Raw genomic sequence first — 16,714 nt, 5'->3', positions numbered from 1 at the left:
ATTGGTCGGTCCTCGCACGTCGGTCTCCGTGGCAACCGCCTCCTGGCTCTATGGCAACCAGAGCCGGCAGGCAGGAGCGCATCAGGGAAAGCAGCCCCAGCGGAGCCTCAGGTTGACTGGTCCCCGGGGTTCCCCGCAGCTCAGTGCTGTCCCATCCTTCAGCTCTTGGGCAATGGAAGGAAGATGGAGAAGCTTGCCTTCCTCCATTCTCAGCAGAAGTCCCTGCCACACCTCCCAAGGTTGCAAACCCTCCCTGAGCTTTCCAGAGATGCGCCCTTGCTTCCACACAGGCCCTCCTGCACTCAGATTCACCGAGCATCCGCCCCGTGCCAGGCTCTGGGAGACAGTTGAACATTGTCACCATCCCAGAGCTAGACGGGGGCGGGGGTAGGCAATCAGAACGGCCATTGTTGTGGGGGAGGCTCCTCATCTTCAATCTTCTGTTGGCTCTACCCCGGAGCCCATGGAGCCAGGGGCTGCCTGCTGGGCATCTCCCCAACACACCAGGCACCAGACCCATCATGTCCGTCCCAATCTAAGCCCTGCATCTTGCATCCCTCTCAGTCGCTGGAAATCTGTCCATCTATCCGCTAATGGGGAGCTCCTCTTCTTTGTCCCTTTTCTCCACACCCATCTTCATCCTCACCTCCTGAGTTTCTAAGTTGCCTCCTCCAGGGAATTCCCTAGTGGCCCAGTCACTAGGACTCAGTGCTTTCACTGCTGGGGCCTGGGTTCAATCCCTTGTGGGGGAACTAAGATCTCACAAGCTGTGTCATGGCCAACAACAACAAAAAAACTTGCTTCTTCCTATGGCCTCTTTCTCATCGCCTTAGCTGAGTCCTTCATAAATCTTCACCGTTCTGCTAACCTATACCACTTGGCCAACAGCACTGACATTCGAGAAAACAGAAGGCTTTCATCAGTGCCTGAGTAGCTTCCTGTTTGGACAGGATGACACAAGTTTGTCTCTCTGCTCCTCCTAACCAATAAAAATGTGGGAAATTAGAGACCACCAGAACTGAACTAAGACAAAAAGAGAAAGGTGAGCTGGGGAGAGACCCCAGGATTGGAGGAACAGCAGAGCAGCCTACTCAACAGAAGGGGACCCAAGCCTGGCATTTCCTGTCACCACCAGCTACTACGTACTGGGAGGACCAGGCATTCATCCTCATATGAACTGGAGCTTGTGAAAACTCTAGGGAGTGTGGCAGAACTGATACTGAAAATCAAGGGGAAGCCTCCTGATAAGGGGCCAAGGGATGCCATTCCTCCCCACCTCATGCATCCCCTCTCTGGCTCTTGCCCCCCACCCGAGTCTCTGGAGGGTGGGGGCCACTGGCAAAGGAAATTGCACCACAGCAGGTGTTCAGCCCAGCAAGCTGGGTTCCCCCCTGACCCCCTCTCAAAGGCACAGGATGGTCCAGCACAGGAAGTGCCTCATATCCATTCAAGAGCACCAGCAGAGCCCAGTGGCAGGAGACCAACAGTGCTGTGAGGCATGAGAACCACAGGCCATGTAGCCCAGGACTGCAGCCTGACCCAAACAGGCTGACTGCTTGCTAAAATTTCAACATGATAGCCTATCTGGGGTACGTTTTTTAAAAAAAACCACCCATCAAACCAGGAAAATCACGGACGAACCCAACAGTAAGGAAAATTACAATGAGAATAAGAAAAATGTTAAGAAACACAGAACTGAAGTGAATGAAAATAAAAATATTAAATTATGTGGTCTGCAGGTAGAAATGCTGAGAGGGATATTTATAGCACGTTGGAAGAGAGGAAAGGACTCAAATCAATCATCAAAGTTCCTACCTCAGGAAACTAGGAAAAGGACAAAATCAACTATACTCAGCAATAAAAAGGAAATAGAGCCAAGAGCAGAAATCAATGAAACGGAAAACAGGAAAACAGTGGAAGAAATCAGTGAAACAAACAAATAGTTCTTTGAGAAATCAGTAAAATTGCAAGATGGACAAAAACAGAGACAACACAAATGACCAGTATGCCATGGGGGCTATGATGGTTAATTTTGTGTCAACTTGACTGGGCTTAGCAATGCCCAGATAGTGGATTAAATGCTGTTTCTGGGTGTGTGTGCAAGGGCATCTCTGGAGATGAGCATGACTCAGTAGACTGACTGAAGAGATTTGGTCTCACCAGTGCGGGGTGGATATCAACCAATCTGTTGGTGGGGGGAGGGTGGGTAGGGGCAGAGAAAAACAAAAAGGCAAAGTGTGAATTCACTCTCTTGAGCTGGGGTGTCCACCTCTGACCCTGGAACATTGGAACTCCTGGTTCTCGTCTTTGGCCTCCAGGGCTGACACCAGTGGTGCCACAGCCCCGCCTGCCACCCCTCCCCATCCTCGGGTCTTTGCACTTGAACTGAATTTATACCAGTGGCTATGGCTTTCCTGGTTCTCCACCTTGAGAACAGCAAATTGTGGAACTCCTCGGTCTCTGTAACTGCAGAGCCAATTCCTATAATAAATCTCTCATGTTTCTCTCTCATATATTCTGTTGGTTCTTTCTCTGGAGAATGCTGACTAATAACAGGGCTAACACTCTGGAGCCTGAAGACATTACAAGGATACTAAGGGAATGCTACAAATTTAATGCTCATAAATTCAAAAACTTTGAAGAAATGGACAATTACTTGAAAATTAAAATCTACCAAAAATTCAAACAAGATGAAATAGGTAACACGAATAATCCTAAAACCATGAAAGAAACTGAATCTGTAACTTTAAAAAAGCTTCCCCCAAGAAGTCTTCAGGCCCAGATAGTTTTATTTGAGTTCTATGAAGTATTTAAAGTAGTTCAGTTCAGTCAGTCATGTCTGACTTTTTGCAACCCCACGGACTGTAGCACACCAGACTTCCCTGTCCATCACCAACTCCTGAAGCTTGCTTAAACTCATGTTTAAATGAGTAGTTAATTCTCATTTAAAGTAGAATTAACATCAATTTTGGACAATCTCTTTCACCCAAATTTGGAACTTTTTGTTTCAAAGGACACCATCAAGAAAGTGGAAATACAGTCCACAAAACGGGAGAAAGCATTTTCAAGTCCTCTATCTGATAAGAGACTTGTTTCTTTTTTGTTTGTTTCTAAATATATAAAGAACTCTTACAACTCAGTAAGACAGACTAGTTAAAAACTGGACAAAGGGTCTGAACAGGTATGTCTCCAAAAATTACATGTAAATAGGCCATAAGCATGTGAAGACACCATTAGTCATCATGGAAAAGTTAAAATCAAAGGCATGGTGAGATACCACCTCACACCCACCAAGATGACTAGAAGTCAGGTTAAGTGTTTCACATCCCTAGCCTTTAGGCAAATGCAAGTGAAAAGATGACTCCACACCCATCCAAACTGCTCTGGGAATCCTTGAGAACACCATAGGCTGGCAGGGATGTGAACTTCACTGCTTCCCACTGCTGGTGGGAATGTTAACACGGCACAGCACCTTTGGAAAACGCGGTGGCAGTTTCTTAAACAGCATATAAATCCCGTATGACCCAGCAGCTGCACTCAGGCACTTATCCCAGAGAAATGAAAACCTGGGTTTACACAAACACCCACACATGGGACTGAACCACAGTCTAACAGCAATAACAAGGACCTACTGGATTAAACTGCAGAGAACTGTGCCTGTGAAAAAACCCAATTTCCAAACTTCATAGACTGCATCATTCCTGTATGGAACATTCTCCAAGTAACAGAATAAAAATGGAGGACGTGTTGGTGGCTGCCAGTTGGCTCAAAGCCAAGGGGGTAGGCATGAACATAAAGCGCAACATGACGGGTCCTGGTGGTGATCCAAGCGTCCTGCTCATGGACTCTTGTTCTTGGCAGTCAGTATCCTGGTGAGACATGTGCCCGTCACCTTTGAGCAAACCAACAGAGGGCACAGGGGACACTGTAGCTTCTTTCAGACGCAGGGAATCTGTCAAAGTATCTCAACTACAAGCCACAGATCCTGAATGGTGAACACGAGCTTTGTGGGTGCCCCCAAACCTGGCTTGGCACCCCTGATGCTTGTCCATGCTGGCCCTTCACTTTGGTACACTCTTCCCCACTCCCTCACCTTGTCTGGGCTCTGAGTCACTGGCTTCAAAAAGCCATCTCGGCTGTTCTGTTCTCTGGGCCAAGAACCTCAGCCAGCCTGTGCCGAGTGCCAAGCACCCACATCCTGTGAGCTGTTCTACAGCTCCTCCTCTAACCCAAAGCTTGTGTGATTCACTTTCTGAGGGACCACTCTGGAGGGAGTGGGCATCAGTTGAGAGGGGGGTCCAGAGAAGCCAGGTGGCCCTTCTCTGCTCAGCTCCACAGCAACGTCTCTTGTGATGGACTAGAAGCTAGAAAGCTTTTTTTTGGCCTTGGTACTTGGCTTGTGGGATCCTAGTTCCCCAACCAGGGATTGAACCTGGGTCCCCAGCAGTGGAAGCAAGGAGTCCTAACCCTTAAACTGCCAGGGAAATCTGCTGGTGCTGCTGCTGATGTGAAGGGGGCTCTGGGCTCCGGGGAAGCCTTGGTGGCGCTGCTGCTGATGTGGTGAAGGGGGCTCTGGGCTCCTTAAGCGGATGGCTGCCACAGCGGCGGCACACCATGGCATTCCGGCCCAGATGTGAGGACAGTAAGGGGTCTCTCTGGCCCTGCAGTGTCAGTCAAGTACATGCATCTCTTCTCAGAGCCAGCGCCTCCTGAGGGGCTGCACTTATACCACCTGGCAGCACAGGCCGTCAGGGTGCCCCTCTCACCTAAGACCACTGGATGGGAGGGGACCTCCCAGGATGCCACGCACTGAAAACCCAACTGGCCTCCCCTGGGAAGGTCCTCACTTGCTGATGTTCAGAACTCCAGGACTCAGCCCGTACGGGGGCTGACTGTGGGCTTCTGAGCAACAGGTCAGCTGTGCACGAATGTCTATGAGAGGGATCCTCTGTGGGTGGCAGAGAAGCCAGGATAGTCAGGCAGTTGATGAAGAATTTATTACTCATGAGAGAATGACCTGCTACTCAGAGATGCTGGCCACCGGCCCACTTCCCCACTTCCAAGGCCAATGTCCTGCACTGAGGTCTGTCCTGGAGCGTGCCACCTCTTGCCCACCCAGTGCCCATGGCTAGGCCTCTGGAGAAGTCCGGGCCCCTGGGCACATAGTCCTTGCTATGGGACAGGTCATTTAGCCAGCTCCTCTGCCACTGCTTTGCGCATCTTGTCCTTGAGATAGGCGCTCTTCTGCCATTCAGACTTGAGTTCCATCCACTCATAGTATGGGACCTGGGAAAGGCAGTGGAAATGAGTCAGGGCAGGTGCAGAGCCCCGTCATGCCCCCGCCCTGCACATCACACCCCTAGCCCCCAAATCCTGAAGGAAGATGCCTATAGAGCTAGAGCAGAATGGGTGGGAAAGAGACCCCTATTTGGTTAGTGCTCAGAGCTGCAAAGGCCCATGAATAAACGGGACCAAGGGTGGCTTCAAGATTTTAAAAGCTGTATCAAAAGCAAAATAAAACACTCAAAAATGAGTCACTTGTGTATTTTCTGGCCCCATACAAGACAGCCTGCTCTCCGGTGCAGATGTCTCCACAGTGAGAACCTGGGACCAGGCCCGGGGCCGGCCCTCAGCACAGAGCCCCACGTGAGGCACAGGCCAGCACGAGGCCCTGAGCACTGGGTTTGTCTTACCTCTTCCTCTCAGAAACCCTGGCTGTGGAGATGCGAACAGCATCAGATACTTAAAAGCTGTGTGACGTTGGGAGAAACCTAACACCCTTCTAAGTTCCTAATTTCTCATGTGTGAAGGGGGAACCCCAACACGGGCGACCTCAAGAGCTGGGGTCTGACACTTGCTCCCATCAGCCAGCTGGGACTAGCAGATACTCACGTCGACCAGCAGGAAGCCAGCGGCCAGCAGGTGGCGCCGGGCCAGCACGAAGCGCCCCAGCAAGTCTTTGCTTCGGCTGTTGAAGTTGGGGAACTCCCAGCGAAGGAAGGCTAGCCTGGAGGGCCAGACAGTGTGGTGTGAATTCTGACAGCTCCCTCAGGCCCTCAGGGAAGGGGGAATTCCAGAACCAAATGCACACGGCCCCCAAGGGTGGTATGGCCACCTACCTCTTGGCCCCAGGGGGGAGTGGCTGGCTGCCAGACGGGGGTGCGAGATGGGGCGCCACAAAGTCCCTCAGGGGCAGAAGCTGGCTCTCGGTGTCGAGCAGTACCTCAGCATCTGAGGAGGACAAAGAATGAAAATGTGGTGGGGGCTATCCCTCAGAGATCAACGGGGCTCATAGCCCCTGCCCTTACGATGGATGAACAGACGGGATTGCGGGGAGGGAAGGGGACGATGGGTCCTCACCCAGAACCCAGCCATACTGCGTGGCCACCATGAAGCTGCCCTTGTCGGCACTCCCCAGCAGCCCCTTCAACGTCTCCTGCAGCTCCTTCTGCAACGGGGTCATCTTCTGTTCAAGGGCCGAGGGGCTGGGGACCAAGGCTGAGGTAGGCAGAAGCGGTCCCGTGTACTCGGGGTGCTCCAGCTGGGCAGTGGCATTGATATGCAACAGCTTCTGGAAGGTGCTTTGATCCTTTGGGGACTTGCCAGCTAAGGGGAGATGATGGAGTGAGAAAAGAGGCTCAGGAGGACCAGGATGGAGGGACACAGAGGCCAGGTGGGAGAGTCGGCGGCCCCCTCCCCAACACCCAAGTCTCACCCTGGACTCTGGGTCAGGAGCAGCAGAAAGAGGGTCTGCCGGTCACCCACTAGGAGTGGACAGAGAAGGAGCAGATGCTGGGTGCGCCCTGGCCTGCCCCATCTCCCCAGTGCTGAGTGGAGCCCAGGGCTGACAAACAGGCAGCCTTCCCAGCTGCAGTGGTCCCTGGGTGAGGTGGGGGAGGGGGCACGCGCAGCGGGCTTGCCATCACTCAGGACAGGGAGGGATGCCCCCCGCCGCTCACCTAGAAACTGGGTGTGAAATTCAGGGCGGAGCACAGCCTGCAGCTCGGCCTCCCGCACCTGCTGCAGCACACACAGGGCCCACACCACGTCCACCTGCAGGGCTGGCTCCAGGCCCACCAGCTTTGACCCCAGCTTCTCATGCACCTGGGCGAGGACAGTGCAGGGTGGGGAAAGCAGGTTCTGCTTAGTGGCTACAGGCATCCCTGGGTGGGCAGCAGCTGGAGCTGCCCTATGACCTGGACGTGCTGAGGCCCAAGGGGTGAGGAGAGTAACCTTGGCCGAGGCACCCTTGGTCAGGTTTGGGGGACCCTTGGTGGCAGGTACCAGAAACCCTCCTCATCCCTTGGGCCCAATCTGGACAGCAGCTGGACTACCCCTACTGCCTCCTCCTCCCACCCACTAGCAAGAACCTATGCACAAAACCACGCCACCAGCACAGGGGAGGCGTTTCTGGACCCAAGAGCTAGAGATTATGAAAGAGGAAGCAGCTGGCCGGCTGGGGGAACACCCACTGTGGGGGCCCGGGATCATACCCAGTTCACTCATAGGATGCTCTCAACCCGGCAACTGCATTGAGTCTCTGAGCCCCAACAGGGCATTAAGGGAACACCAGGAAGTAAGATAGCTCGAAGTTTCCCTGGTGGCTCAAAGAGTAAAGAATCTGATCGCAATGTGGGAGATCCAGGTTTGATCCCTGGGTCGGGAAGATTCCCTAGAGAAGGGCATGGCAACCCATTCTAGTATTCTTGCCTGGAGAATTTCATGGACAGAGGAGCCTTGTGGGCTACAGTCTATGGGGTCACAAAGAGCTGGACATGACTGAGAGCCTAACACACACATAGGAAGTAAGAACAGGGGTTCCCCAGCCCCACTGCCAGTGAGCCACTGGATGCCTTTCTGGTCCTTGGCTGCCATGCTGGCTCTCGCCTGTCCCCAGACAACCCCTGGGATGTATGGCTCCAGCTGGCTCCTTTCACACTCCCACCAGGCTTTCTTCATTTCTGCCTCCCCACCTAGGTCTCCTCAGTACAAATCCGGTCTCTTCCCTCCCTCCTGCTCAGTCCCAAGCTGCTCCAAGCATAGCAGTAGAGGGTGTGAAGACTGTACCAGGCTGAAGAATGGATCCTCCCGTTCTGGGCGGAAGTTCACACGGGCGAAAGCCAGGAGCATGTTGCACAAGTGTGGCAGAGTGATGCTCTGGGCTCTGTCCAGGACGTGCTGGGCCGATCAGGGAGGACAGAAAGGCAGGATGAGAGGGGCCTGGCAGAACGCAGACCTAGCCCTCCCCCAGAACCCATGAGCTCCCAGCCCAAAGGGGTAATTTACACAGGGCAATGGGCAGAGGGCTAGCCCCTGTCCCCCCCCAAGGCAACATACACACATAAAAGGCCCCTGACAACAGCTTCAGAGACACTCTTCAGCCTACAGACACGGCTTCAACCTGCTGCACCTAGACCTCAAAGCAAACATCCTCTTTCTTCACAACTCCATTTTGCAGCTCTTGGAAGTTTAGGGAGAGTTTTGAGTGGATTCTAGGCCTTGCTCCCTGTACTGCTTCCTGCACAGTCACCCAAAGACACATACAGTTTGTCACCCACAAAGTTTGGTGAAAGAATGAAAGGGTTTCAACTACGCTTTCTTTCACAACTGAGTCATATTGCTTCTCTCCAAAGAAAGTGGAGTAAGGACTCCGTATCTGCCACTAGAAAGTGTTCTAGACTGGCTGGGCCTCCCTGATGAAATGCCCAGGGAGCATGCCTAAGCAGGGGGTCAGGCAAGGAGGGCCCTCAGAACCCAGGCCTCACGCCTGCACCCCAGCTCACCTGGACGAAGGCCTCAAACAGGGGCAGGTTGAGCCACTTAAGGAAGGCGAAGGACTTGGTGCAGCGGGCTACCTCGCTGGACGTCATGCTTGGCGTGTGGGGCAGCAGATCAGCTGCCAGGCGCTGGAACACCTGGGTCTGGTGGAAGCCGAGTTTGCCTTGGGGACAGAGCCTGAGATTTAACTGGTGAGAAGTGGCAGGCTGCACCCTCACGTGCACCCCACCACCCATCCTGGTCTTAAGGAGTTAAGAGCTTGGTGTCTGTAACCAAATTTATCCCTGAGGCCTAGCACAGAGGATCAGGGCCCATGAGTCACAGTGTTTCTGTAGCAGCCTTTTGGGCCAGTGCCTGCCATGGTTGAGGTAGGCACTGAATTTGACACAGCTGCAGCCAGAACCCTCCCCCTCCCAGCCTCACTCCCCGTGCACAGGGCTCACCATAGGCATAGGCCAGGTCCAGGAGGATGCTTTTAGTCAGGGGGAAGGGCTTCTGGACCAGGTGGTAAGAGATGGCCCGCAGCAAGGGTACCGATCTCCGGTTCTGAGCTGCCAACGTCACCAGCACCTTCCGCAGCTCCTCAGGGCCAAACTGCTCCACCAGCTCCAGGCACTGTCAACCACAGCCGGCAGGGGTCAGCTTGATGGCCCGAGGGCCAGGGGTCCCATGCAGTGCAGGCCCTGCGAGACAGCAACTAGGCCTGAGCTTACTAAACATAGGTCCCATCTGTGCAGGGCCTGCCTCTGCTCCTACCCCAGGGAGTCCCCAGACCGGGTATACTGTGTCCGTAGCCAAACTTATCCCCAGGTCCCAGAGCAGGGGACCCAGGGCCCATGAGCTGCGGAGTTTGCTGTGGCAGTCATCCGGGCCAGCCCCTGCTACCACGGGAACAGGGCTGAATTTGACTAGACTGCGGGGCTGAGGCAGCGGTAGAGCAGGGGGCAGCAGGCATGATGTCTCTAGGAAGCACTAACCAAAGCTGAACTAAAATTTTGTTCAGGCTCTGCAACCCCCTGGATCCTTGAAGGAACCACTGGGCACAAAGTGCTGCCTGCAGCTACCTAAAATGCCAGTCCTGCCAGTGCCATGCCCCAGACTATGGTCAGAAGCCACAAGGCTCTTGTCCCTTAGTACCTTGTCCTCCAGGCGGTTCATCAGAGACTCTGAGAGATGCCCAGTTTTCATCATCATGGCCACCACCGTGCGTCCGTCTTCAATTTCTGCCCAGCGCCGCTCGAGGTGCACAAGCAGCTCAGCCAGCAGCTCCCGGGAGCCCTGCTCCTGCATGTAGGTGGCGCTGGACTCGGCCAGGAAGGCCAGATGCTTGTACTTGAGCCTGCGCATGCGCCAGCGGACCTCCTGCTCCACTGACCGCAGGTCCTTGGAGGTGGCGGGGAGCCCCAGCGTGTAGAGGCTCCGGAGCAGCTTCACGAGGGTCCCATGCCAGACTACAGTTATCTAGGTGGGGGGTGGGGTGGGGCAGGAGAGACACACAGGCAAAGTCACACCTGGGACCTTATTGATCCTGTCATAGAGCAGGCCAAGGCTCTGAGCTGGAGCCTGCCTCCCGAGAACTGGTTATTTTAATGTAGGCATATCTACTGGGCACACCAGGAGGCTCCTTAATAGCCTATCTGGGACTGTTTTCTGCCCACAGCGCTCACCCCGCCTCCAGCTTCATTTCTGAACAAGGGTGACTGCCGGGAGCCAGCGTGAGGAATTCCACCTGTGACAAGGTCATGTGGCAGAGCTCTGATGGCAAGGCTAATCAGACCTCAGGTTTTCCCCCTGGAATTTCCTGAGCACCCACCCCCCCGCCCCCCAAAAATAAGAATCTGCCTGCTTTTTGACTCTTCTAATATTCTCTGGAAAAAGTCAAATCAGGGCGTTAGCCTTCTGTGTTTGAAAGGGATGTTTCAGTTAAACCCCTCTGATAGCTCTCTAGCTTGCCTAACAGGTTCCCCCGGACCTCTTACAGCTTATGAACTGCTTACAGCCCCCCAACCGCAAGAGGCACAGAGCTTAAAGCATCTTAAGATACAGAGCCTTGTCTAAGAGCTAAAAATCATATCGGTGACGGGTTTTCACTGTTGACTCAATGACTGCCACCAGGCCTCCATATTCTTTATCTTTTAGGCACCTGGGAGGATGTTAATCAATGTAAACGGGATATGGAAAAAGATATATAGTAGTTTTGATGTTAGCAACACTAGACTTTTGAGTTAATTACTTCTTTTTTTATATATCACTGCACTCCTCTTGTGTCCTTGCTATGTAAGAATATAACTTTTTTTAGTGCTTTCTGAGAGTGGCACCAGACTTTGGGAAGATCAACGCAAATAAGTCTTCTAGTTAACAAACCCTTATCAGAAAAAAGGCTGTAAAATGTTAATTGGCCCCTTTTTGGCCAGAAGATGATGTAAATCACCTAAGACTTGTGTATACAATTAGGTATGCAGAGAGAAAAGCTTGGTTTTGATGAGTCTGGACTGCTAATGCTGCATTACTTTGTTATCCATTGATCTCCATGTTTTATCAAAAGTATAAAAGGCCTTCTGAACAACAGAGGACGGGGCCAGTCGCTGGACTGGTTTTCCCCGTGTCTCCTCTTTACTCTAATTTCAGGCTGAATTCCCATCTGGAGTGGGGCGGCTCACCATGTCTACTTACTTGTCCCGGCTTTTAAGATCCACGCGAAGGGGAGCCCAAGGCGGGGCACCCCCTGATATTCAAGTGGGCACCTGTGGCCCAATGTAGATGGTGCAAGCTCCTTGTCTGGAACTTTATTGGCCTTCCCCATAAGCCAAGTTATTCAGCCTTCTTTCTCCACTTAATTTTCCTACTACACTATTTCTTCCTAATCTAATCTTATATTAATAAATAAATAAGTTCTTTCCTTGCTGACGCCGTCCCCGCTTCGAATTCCCTGGATCCACCGGGGCTGGACCCCGGCAGGTGACCCAGCCATTCCCTGCAGGGTGTGCTTCCAGACCTCAGAGAAACACGAGGAGCCCTCTGGCCCAGACCCCAGCCTCAGGGAAGGCAGCATGTGGTAAATGAGAATGGCTCTGTTGTCTGCTATGCTAAGGCTGTTAACTCTGCCACTCTTCAAGTCTCCAGACTCTTCTGTGAAATGAGGCTGCACTGCCAAGAGAAGGAACTGAAATCATACACACGAGGTGAGGGGCAAACAGAAAAGCAGTTGTGTGAAGGGCTGGGCAGAAGGAGAAAAGTATGGGGATTCCCTGGCAGGGCAGTGGTTAGGACTCCAGCCTTTTACTGCCAGGGTCCTGGGTTCAATCCCTGGTGGGGGATCAACAACCCCACAAGCCAAGGTATGGAGGAAAAAAGAAAAGTAGGAATTTGATCTCAGCATCACATGAGCCTTCAGTGACTTCTGCTGTTTCTGTAGAATTCCCAGACAGTAGGATTCTTTAAAAGAAAGCATGATCAGTTTATATTTCTAAATCCTGGTTCATTATTGGCTTGTAATTTTGCTACAATGTTTAGTCTGTCTCTAAAGCTTTTGCGTAAAAGGTTTAATAAATAACGACTAGAATGACAGTCTCAGAACAAGAAGGGATCTAATTAAGATAATTTATATGAGCTATATTCTCAGCAAGAAAAAAATCTGTACCGTGACCCCAACATACGGGCTCACAGTACAGATCTGTTTCTTAACTGAAGACAAAAACTTCCATGAAACAATACTTCTCTTACTATCTGTGAACTGTTTCCAATATTACTCTATTTCCACATCTACTATACTCTCATAACCTGCAGCTGAAAAAACTCATTTAACTCGACCCCTCCCTTGAGCTGTGAGTCTCCTTGTCATCCCTGACAAGCGGTCATGGCCTTGCCTTTCCAGAGCAGCCAGAGTGAGAGTCTGTACCTCTTTTCTGTGTCACAGGCCCTTCGGTTCCAGCAGACCCCAGGGTGCCTAAAGTCTGCATGGAGTCCTTCTTCACACTGAATAGGAACTGGGTTGAGTTCTTCCTACACCCACCCCTGCCACAGACAAGTCCCTTCTCTTCATGTTCCTCCTCTAAGGATCTGACTGGCTGGGATAACACCCACAGTCAGTTCAAGTTTCTGAGATCCTCTCCTAGTCACCCTTCATCTCCTCCAGTTTCAAGAGTGTGTCCCATCAGCCAGACACAGAGGAGGGGCCATATCAGTCAAGACTGCACGGTGAGGGGGAGGCCCCCGATGCATTGAGAAAAACCAGGCTCAGTCCTTTGGTTTGTATTTCCTGTCTGGGCTGCCTGTAAGATAAGGACAGCAATATTCACTTAACAGAGCTGTCATGAGTATTAACAGAAGTGAAAGCACATGAAAGTATTCTGGAATCTATAAAATGAAAAAACACCACAGGATGTGGATGGACTAAGCACACAGCAGAGTTTCTGTCTACACTGGGAAAGTGACTGGATGCTTTGGACTCTGTGGCCTCTGCTATATTCTGCTTGCTGAACCTGCAGAAAAGGCTCCAGAACCCACCTGGCTGTTGACAAGATGGAGAAGTTGCCAGAAGCGAGCATCCTGTATGAGCGTGGCTTTGTCTTTTGGCTTCTCAGAGAGCAGGTGAGAGAGCTGGATAAGCGCGAGGGCGGCATGGTTCTGCTGCAGACAGTGACCACTGCCCAGAAGCTCCAGGAGCTCCTCAGGCTGGGTGGCTTTCTCGATGAGCTGCTCCACCTCCTGGTGCCCAGGATAGGGAGTAAACACCCGTTCCTTCTCCACAAGCTCTGACAAGGGACCTGGGAGGCGGGAGCTGGGCGAGGTAGCTGAGGAAGTCAGAGGCTTCTGGGTTTCCTGGGGGAGTCTCAGTTGGCTGACGGGGGACACAGCAGGGGCCAGGCGGGTGGCCTCCCGTAGGAGGCACGTGCATCGCCTCACCAGCCGAGCGGCCATGGTGGCCTGGGCGGCAGGGAGGGGAGCCTCCTAGCAGGTGACTCCAAAGCCCTGAAGAGAAAAAGGAGAGAGAAAGGGGTGGTGAAGGGGCAGTTCCCAGTTCACAAACATAACAGAAGAACCCGACAAACGCAAAGGAGCCACAGCCACATTCTCCATAGGCCAGCCCAAACTCCCCATGTTCTGAAGCAAAAATCTCAGAGGGCTTTTGTTTCAGTACAGAATGTAACCCAGTACTGAAACTCAGGAGCATTACCGTCTGGACTGGAGGGCTTCTAGTCCTGGTTGTGGAATTACCTAGGGATGGTTCAACACTTCAGAACCCCAGGCCTGGTCCAAGACCTCCTGAGTAGGAGTTTCTGCAAGCAGGGTTTGAATAGCATTCCACCCACTCCCCTGCTCCCTTTTAAGTTTTAAAAGTACCCAGGATTAAAAAATTATTGGCTTACAGAGAAAATGAGACAGAATATTTTAAATTAGACTACTCCTAGAAAACCCTGGATATATAATCCATATATACATCCCACAGCTTCTGTGGATGTATTTTTAATAACTTTATAGATAGGTGAGTGAACCTTCCCAAACCAACTTGCACTATTACATCACTAACCTACTAAACACACATACACCCCTTCTGAGAGCAAAATCCCTGAACCAATCATAAAAAGCAGTTCACAACATGGCACAGAATTATTTCCCCAGTTTTACCTTTTCTTCCTCCCTGGAGCACACTCCTTCATTCTCAACAGGCCTTGCACTTTCATTACACCTGGGCAGGGCAGGGCAGGGCAGGGCAGGGGAAGGCTTGCTGCCTCATTTTTTTTTTTACCCGCCATCACAGGGCTCAGGAAATCACCCTCTATCTTTCCTCACTCAAATAAAACGTTACCTCCTCCCAAAATGTTACATACCCGATACTACTGCTTTTTAACAACTCTGCCTCGCGCACTAGCGTGATTAAACGACCTACGTAAGGCAGACCACCGGCACACGATAAAAAGTTAACCCGGGCTCCCTTCTGCCAAAGCAGAGAGCGTGTTTGACCTTAGATTTCCCAGAACTTGGTCCAGAACATTTTAGCATGAGCTGATTGTTGCAGCTGTAAAATGTTTAGACTCACTGTACACAAAACAAGAGGCTCAGGGAGGAGAAATATTGGCCCAAGGGCAACATCCACATACATCCAAAGCCCCAGCGGCGGGGAAGCACTGGAAACGATCCCTACTAAAGACAGTCCTACGAGCTAGTGAGGAAACGAGTTCAACTCAAATGGGCTTAAGGATTCTTAACACCAACCCGGAAGTTCGGCCCTCAGACGCAGAAAAGAGAATCACCTTTACAAAGAGCACGCAGCGACCGCGCCGAGGGTCAGTGCGGGGATCGTAGGCCGTCACGCGGGACCTCAGAAAAGGGGCGCGTGCGCACGAGCGGGCACAGCTTTAAACCGGCCCCGGCCCCTGCCACCCACCCCGATCCACTGCGTCCCAGTGCGCCCTCCAGGTCTCCTCTCCCAGCCATGACCCCAAGTCTTCAGGACCCCCTTTCTCCCCCGGTCCCGATACGTACGGCGCCACCGCCGCCGCCGCTACCGCTACCGCGAGTTCCGCCGCTGACCTCCATGCGCCCCAGTACTGCCCTCGGTCCACGCTGCGCGGCGCGCTCGTTTACGTCACTCGGAGCGCCGCAGGAAGCGAGGCTCGCCGCCTGCCGCACGGCCGGAAGTCATTTCCGGTTCCTTTTTCCGGCCGGGTGCCATCTTTGCTGAGATCGGGAACTAGGTGGTGGGAAGTGAATTGAGATGTGTTGAGCGATTTAGGAAAAAAATGGAAGGGAGAAAAAACAGAAGTGTCCAGAAACGGAGGCTGGGGGGCTTGAGCGCCAGCCTTTGGTTAGTACCTAGCTTTCATAAAGCGTATAGAAGGCGACCCTTTGTCGTCTGTCGGCTCCCGCGGCCTATCGCCGCGCCTTCCCCGCCGGCCTCTATGTCTCTATAAAGAAGCCCCGGCTTGTAGACTGTCCAGGAGTGGGCTGGGCTGTGACTCGCTGGGGAGGCCTCTCAGCCTGGGTCTGCGGAAATGTAGGGCACCATTTGCCGAGATCTTGCAGTTTTTCCAAAAAAATGTAGGATTATGGAATTGTATGTGCAGTCTCTTGGTTTTTAAGTGTTTACCTTTAATTACAAAAGTAACTGCGGGGTAAGCCAAGCAAGATATATTTGAGGTCTGTATGTGGACTTGCTTTTTTTTTTTCTTGGACAAATTTCTATTTCCATGGAATTAACTGCTTTTTGGGGGGTTGATTAAGATTCCATGTATTTATCACAAATTCTCCAAATCCTTCACAGCATCAGAGTCGAAATCTCTCAAGTTCTGACACTTAAGATAGGTCACCACGTTAATCTTACCGAAGGAGTCTCTTTTTTGAGGCTTATGACCTCCAGTGTGGATTATCACCACTATGCTCTCAGCGCGGGTGTCGTCCTGGGATCTGTCTCCCTTTACCATGTGCTTGGTTCCTTTTGCTTCCCATGATGCTTGCTCTCTTATTTCCTGTTCTTTACCTTATTTCTTGGTTTATGCCCTTGTTTGGGTGGAGCACATCCTCCAGTACTTCTACGAGAAATGATTCCTAGGAGATTACGTTTCTAAAGGACTTGCAGGTCTAAAATGTATTTTTTGTATCCTGCCTGATTGGTAGTTCAACTGGGTACTGTATTTTAGAAATCATTTTCTGATTTTGTGGGCTTAGGCCGTGAGCCTCTAGAAGCTTTCATGCTTCTGGTGTTTGTGAGAAGTCTAGAAATTGTATGTGAGATGTTTTGTTCACCTGCCCTCCTTTCCTTCTTCCTTCTTGTCCTTTCCTTCCATCCGTTTTTTTTTTTTTTCCTTCCAAATTTCTAAAAGTTTGTATCTTCTCACTATGCCTAGGGTTCTGATATTTCACAGTGATGTTACTTGGTGTGAGCCTATGTCTTACTGACTGAGCACAAGAAGAGCCTTCAATCTAAAAACTCATT

The 16,714-nt window shown here is 51.7% G+C and overlaps 1 protein-coding gene and 2 non-coding genes across 4 annotated transcripts; all 3 read right to left on the bottom strand.

The window, feature by feature from the left end:
* Nucleotides 1-4,978: 4,978 nt before the first annotated feature.
* Nucleotides 4,979-15,682, bottom strand: TBRG4 (transforming growth factor beta regulator 4). 2 transcript variants are annotated; one of them, XM_069586839.1, is made up of 12 exons: nucleotides 15,595-15,682; nucleotides 15,265-15,472; nucleotides 13,285-13,749; nucleotides 9,916-10,239; nucleotides 9,222-9,393; nucleotides 8,784-8,941; nucleotides 8,068-8,178; nucleotides 6,960-7,104; nucleotides 6,361-6,606; nucleotides 6,120-6,231; nucleotides 5,893-6,007; nucleotides 4,979-5,286 (listed from the first exon to the last, which is right to left on the bottom strand). In XM_069586839.1, the coding sequence occupies exons 3-12, from the start codon at nucleotides 13,696-13,698 to the stop codon at nucleotides 5,185-5,187; spliced, it is 1,899 nt and encodes a 632-aa protein (XP_069442940.1). In that variant the 5' UTR covers nucleotides 13,699-13,749; nucleotides 15,265-15,472; nucleotides 15,595-15,682; the 3' UTR covers nucleotides 4,979-5,184. The 2 variants fall into 2 exon arrangements, with proteins under 2 accessions (XP_069442940.1, XP_069442942.1); XM_069586841.1 differs by having other exon boundaries at nucleotides 15,265-15,680.
* On the bottom strand, nucleotides 9,039-9,173 carry LOC138439889 (small nucleolar RNA SNORA5). The gene has a single exon (XR_011256833.1). It is a non-coding gene; the product is annotated as a small nucleolar RNA SNORA5 (small nucleolar RNA).
* On the bottom strand, nucleotides 9,561-9,696 carry LOC138439890 (small nucleolar RNA SNORA5). Its single transcript, XR_011256834.1, has one exon. It is a non-coding gene; the product is annotated as a small nucleolar RNA SNORA5 (small nucleolar RNA).
* Nucleotides 15,683-16,714: the final 1,032 nt, after the last annotated feature.

This window comes from Ovis canadensis, chromosome 4 (assembly GCF_042477335.2).
Source record: "Ovis canadensis isolate MfBH-ARS-UI-01 breed Bighorn chromosome 4, ARS-UI_OviCan_v2, whole genome shotgun sequence".
Classification (NCBI taxonomy): domain Eukaryota; kingdom Metazoa; phylum Chordata; class Mammalia; order Artiodactyla; family Bovidae; genus Ovis; species Ovis canadensis.
The sequence above is the reverse complement of the archived record's forward strand: the minus strand, read 5'-3'. Positions and strand labels throughout refer to the sequence as shown.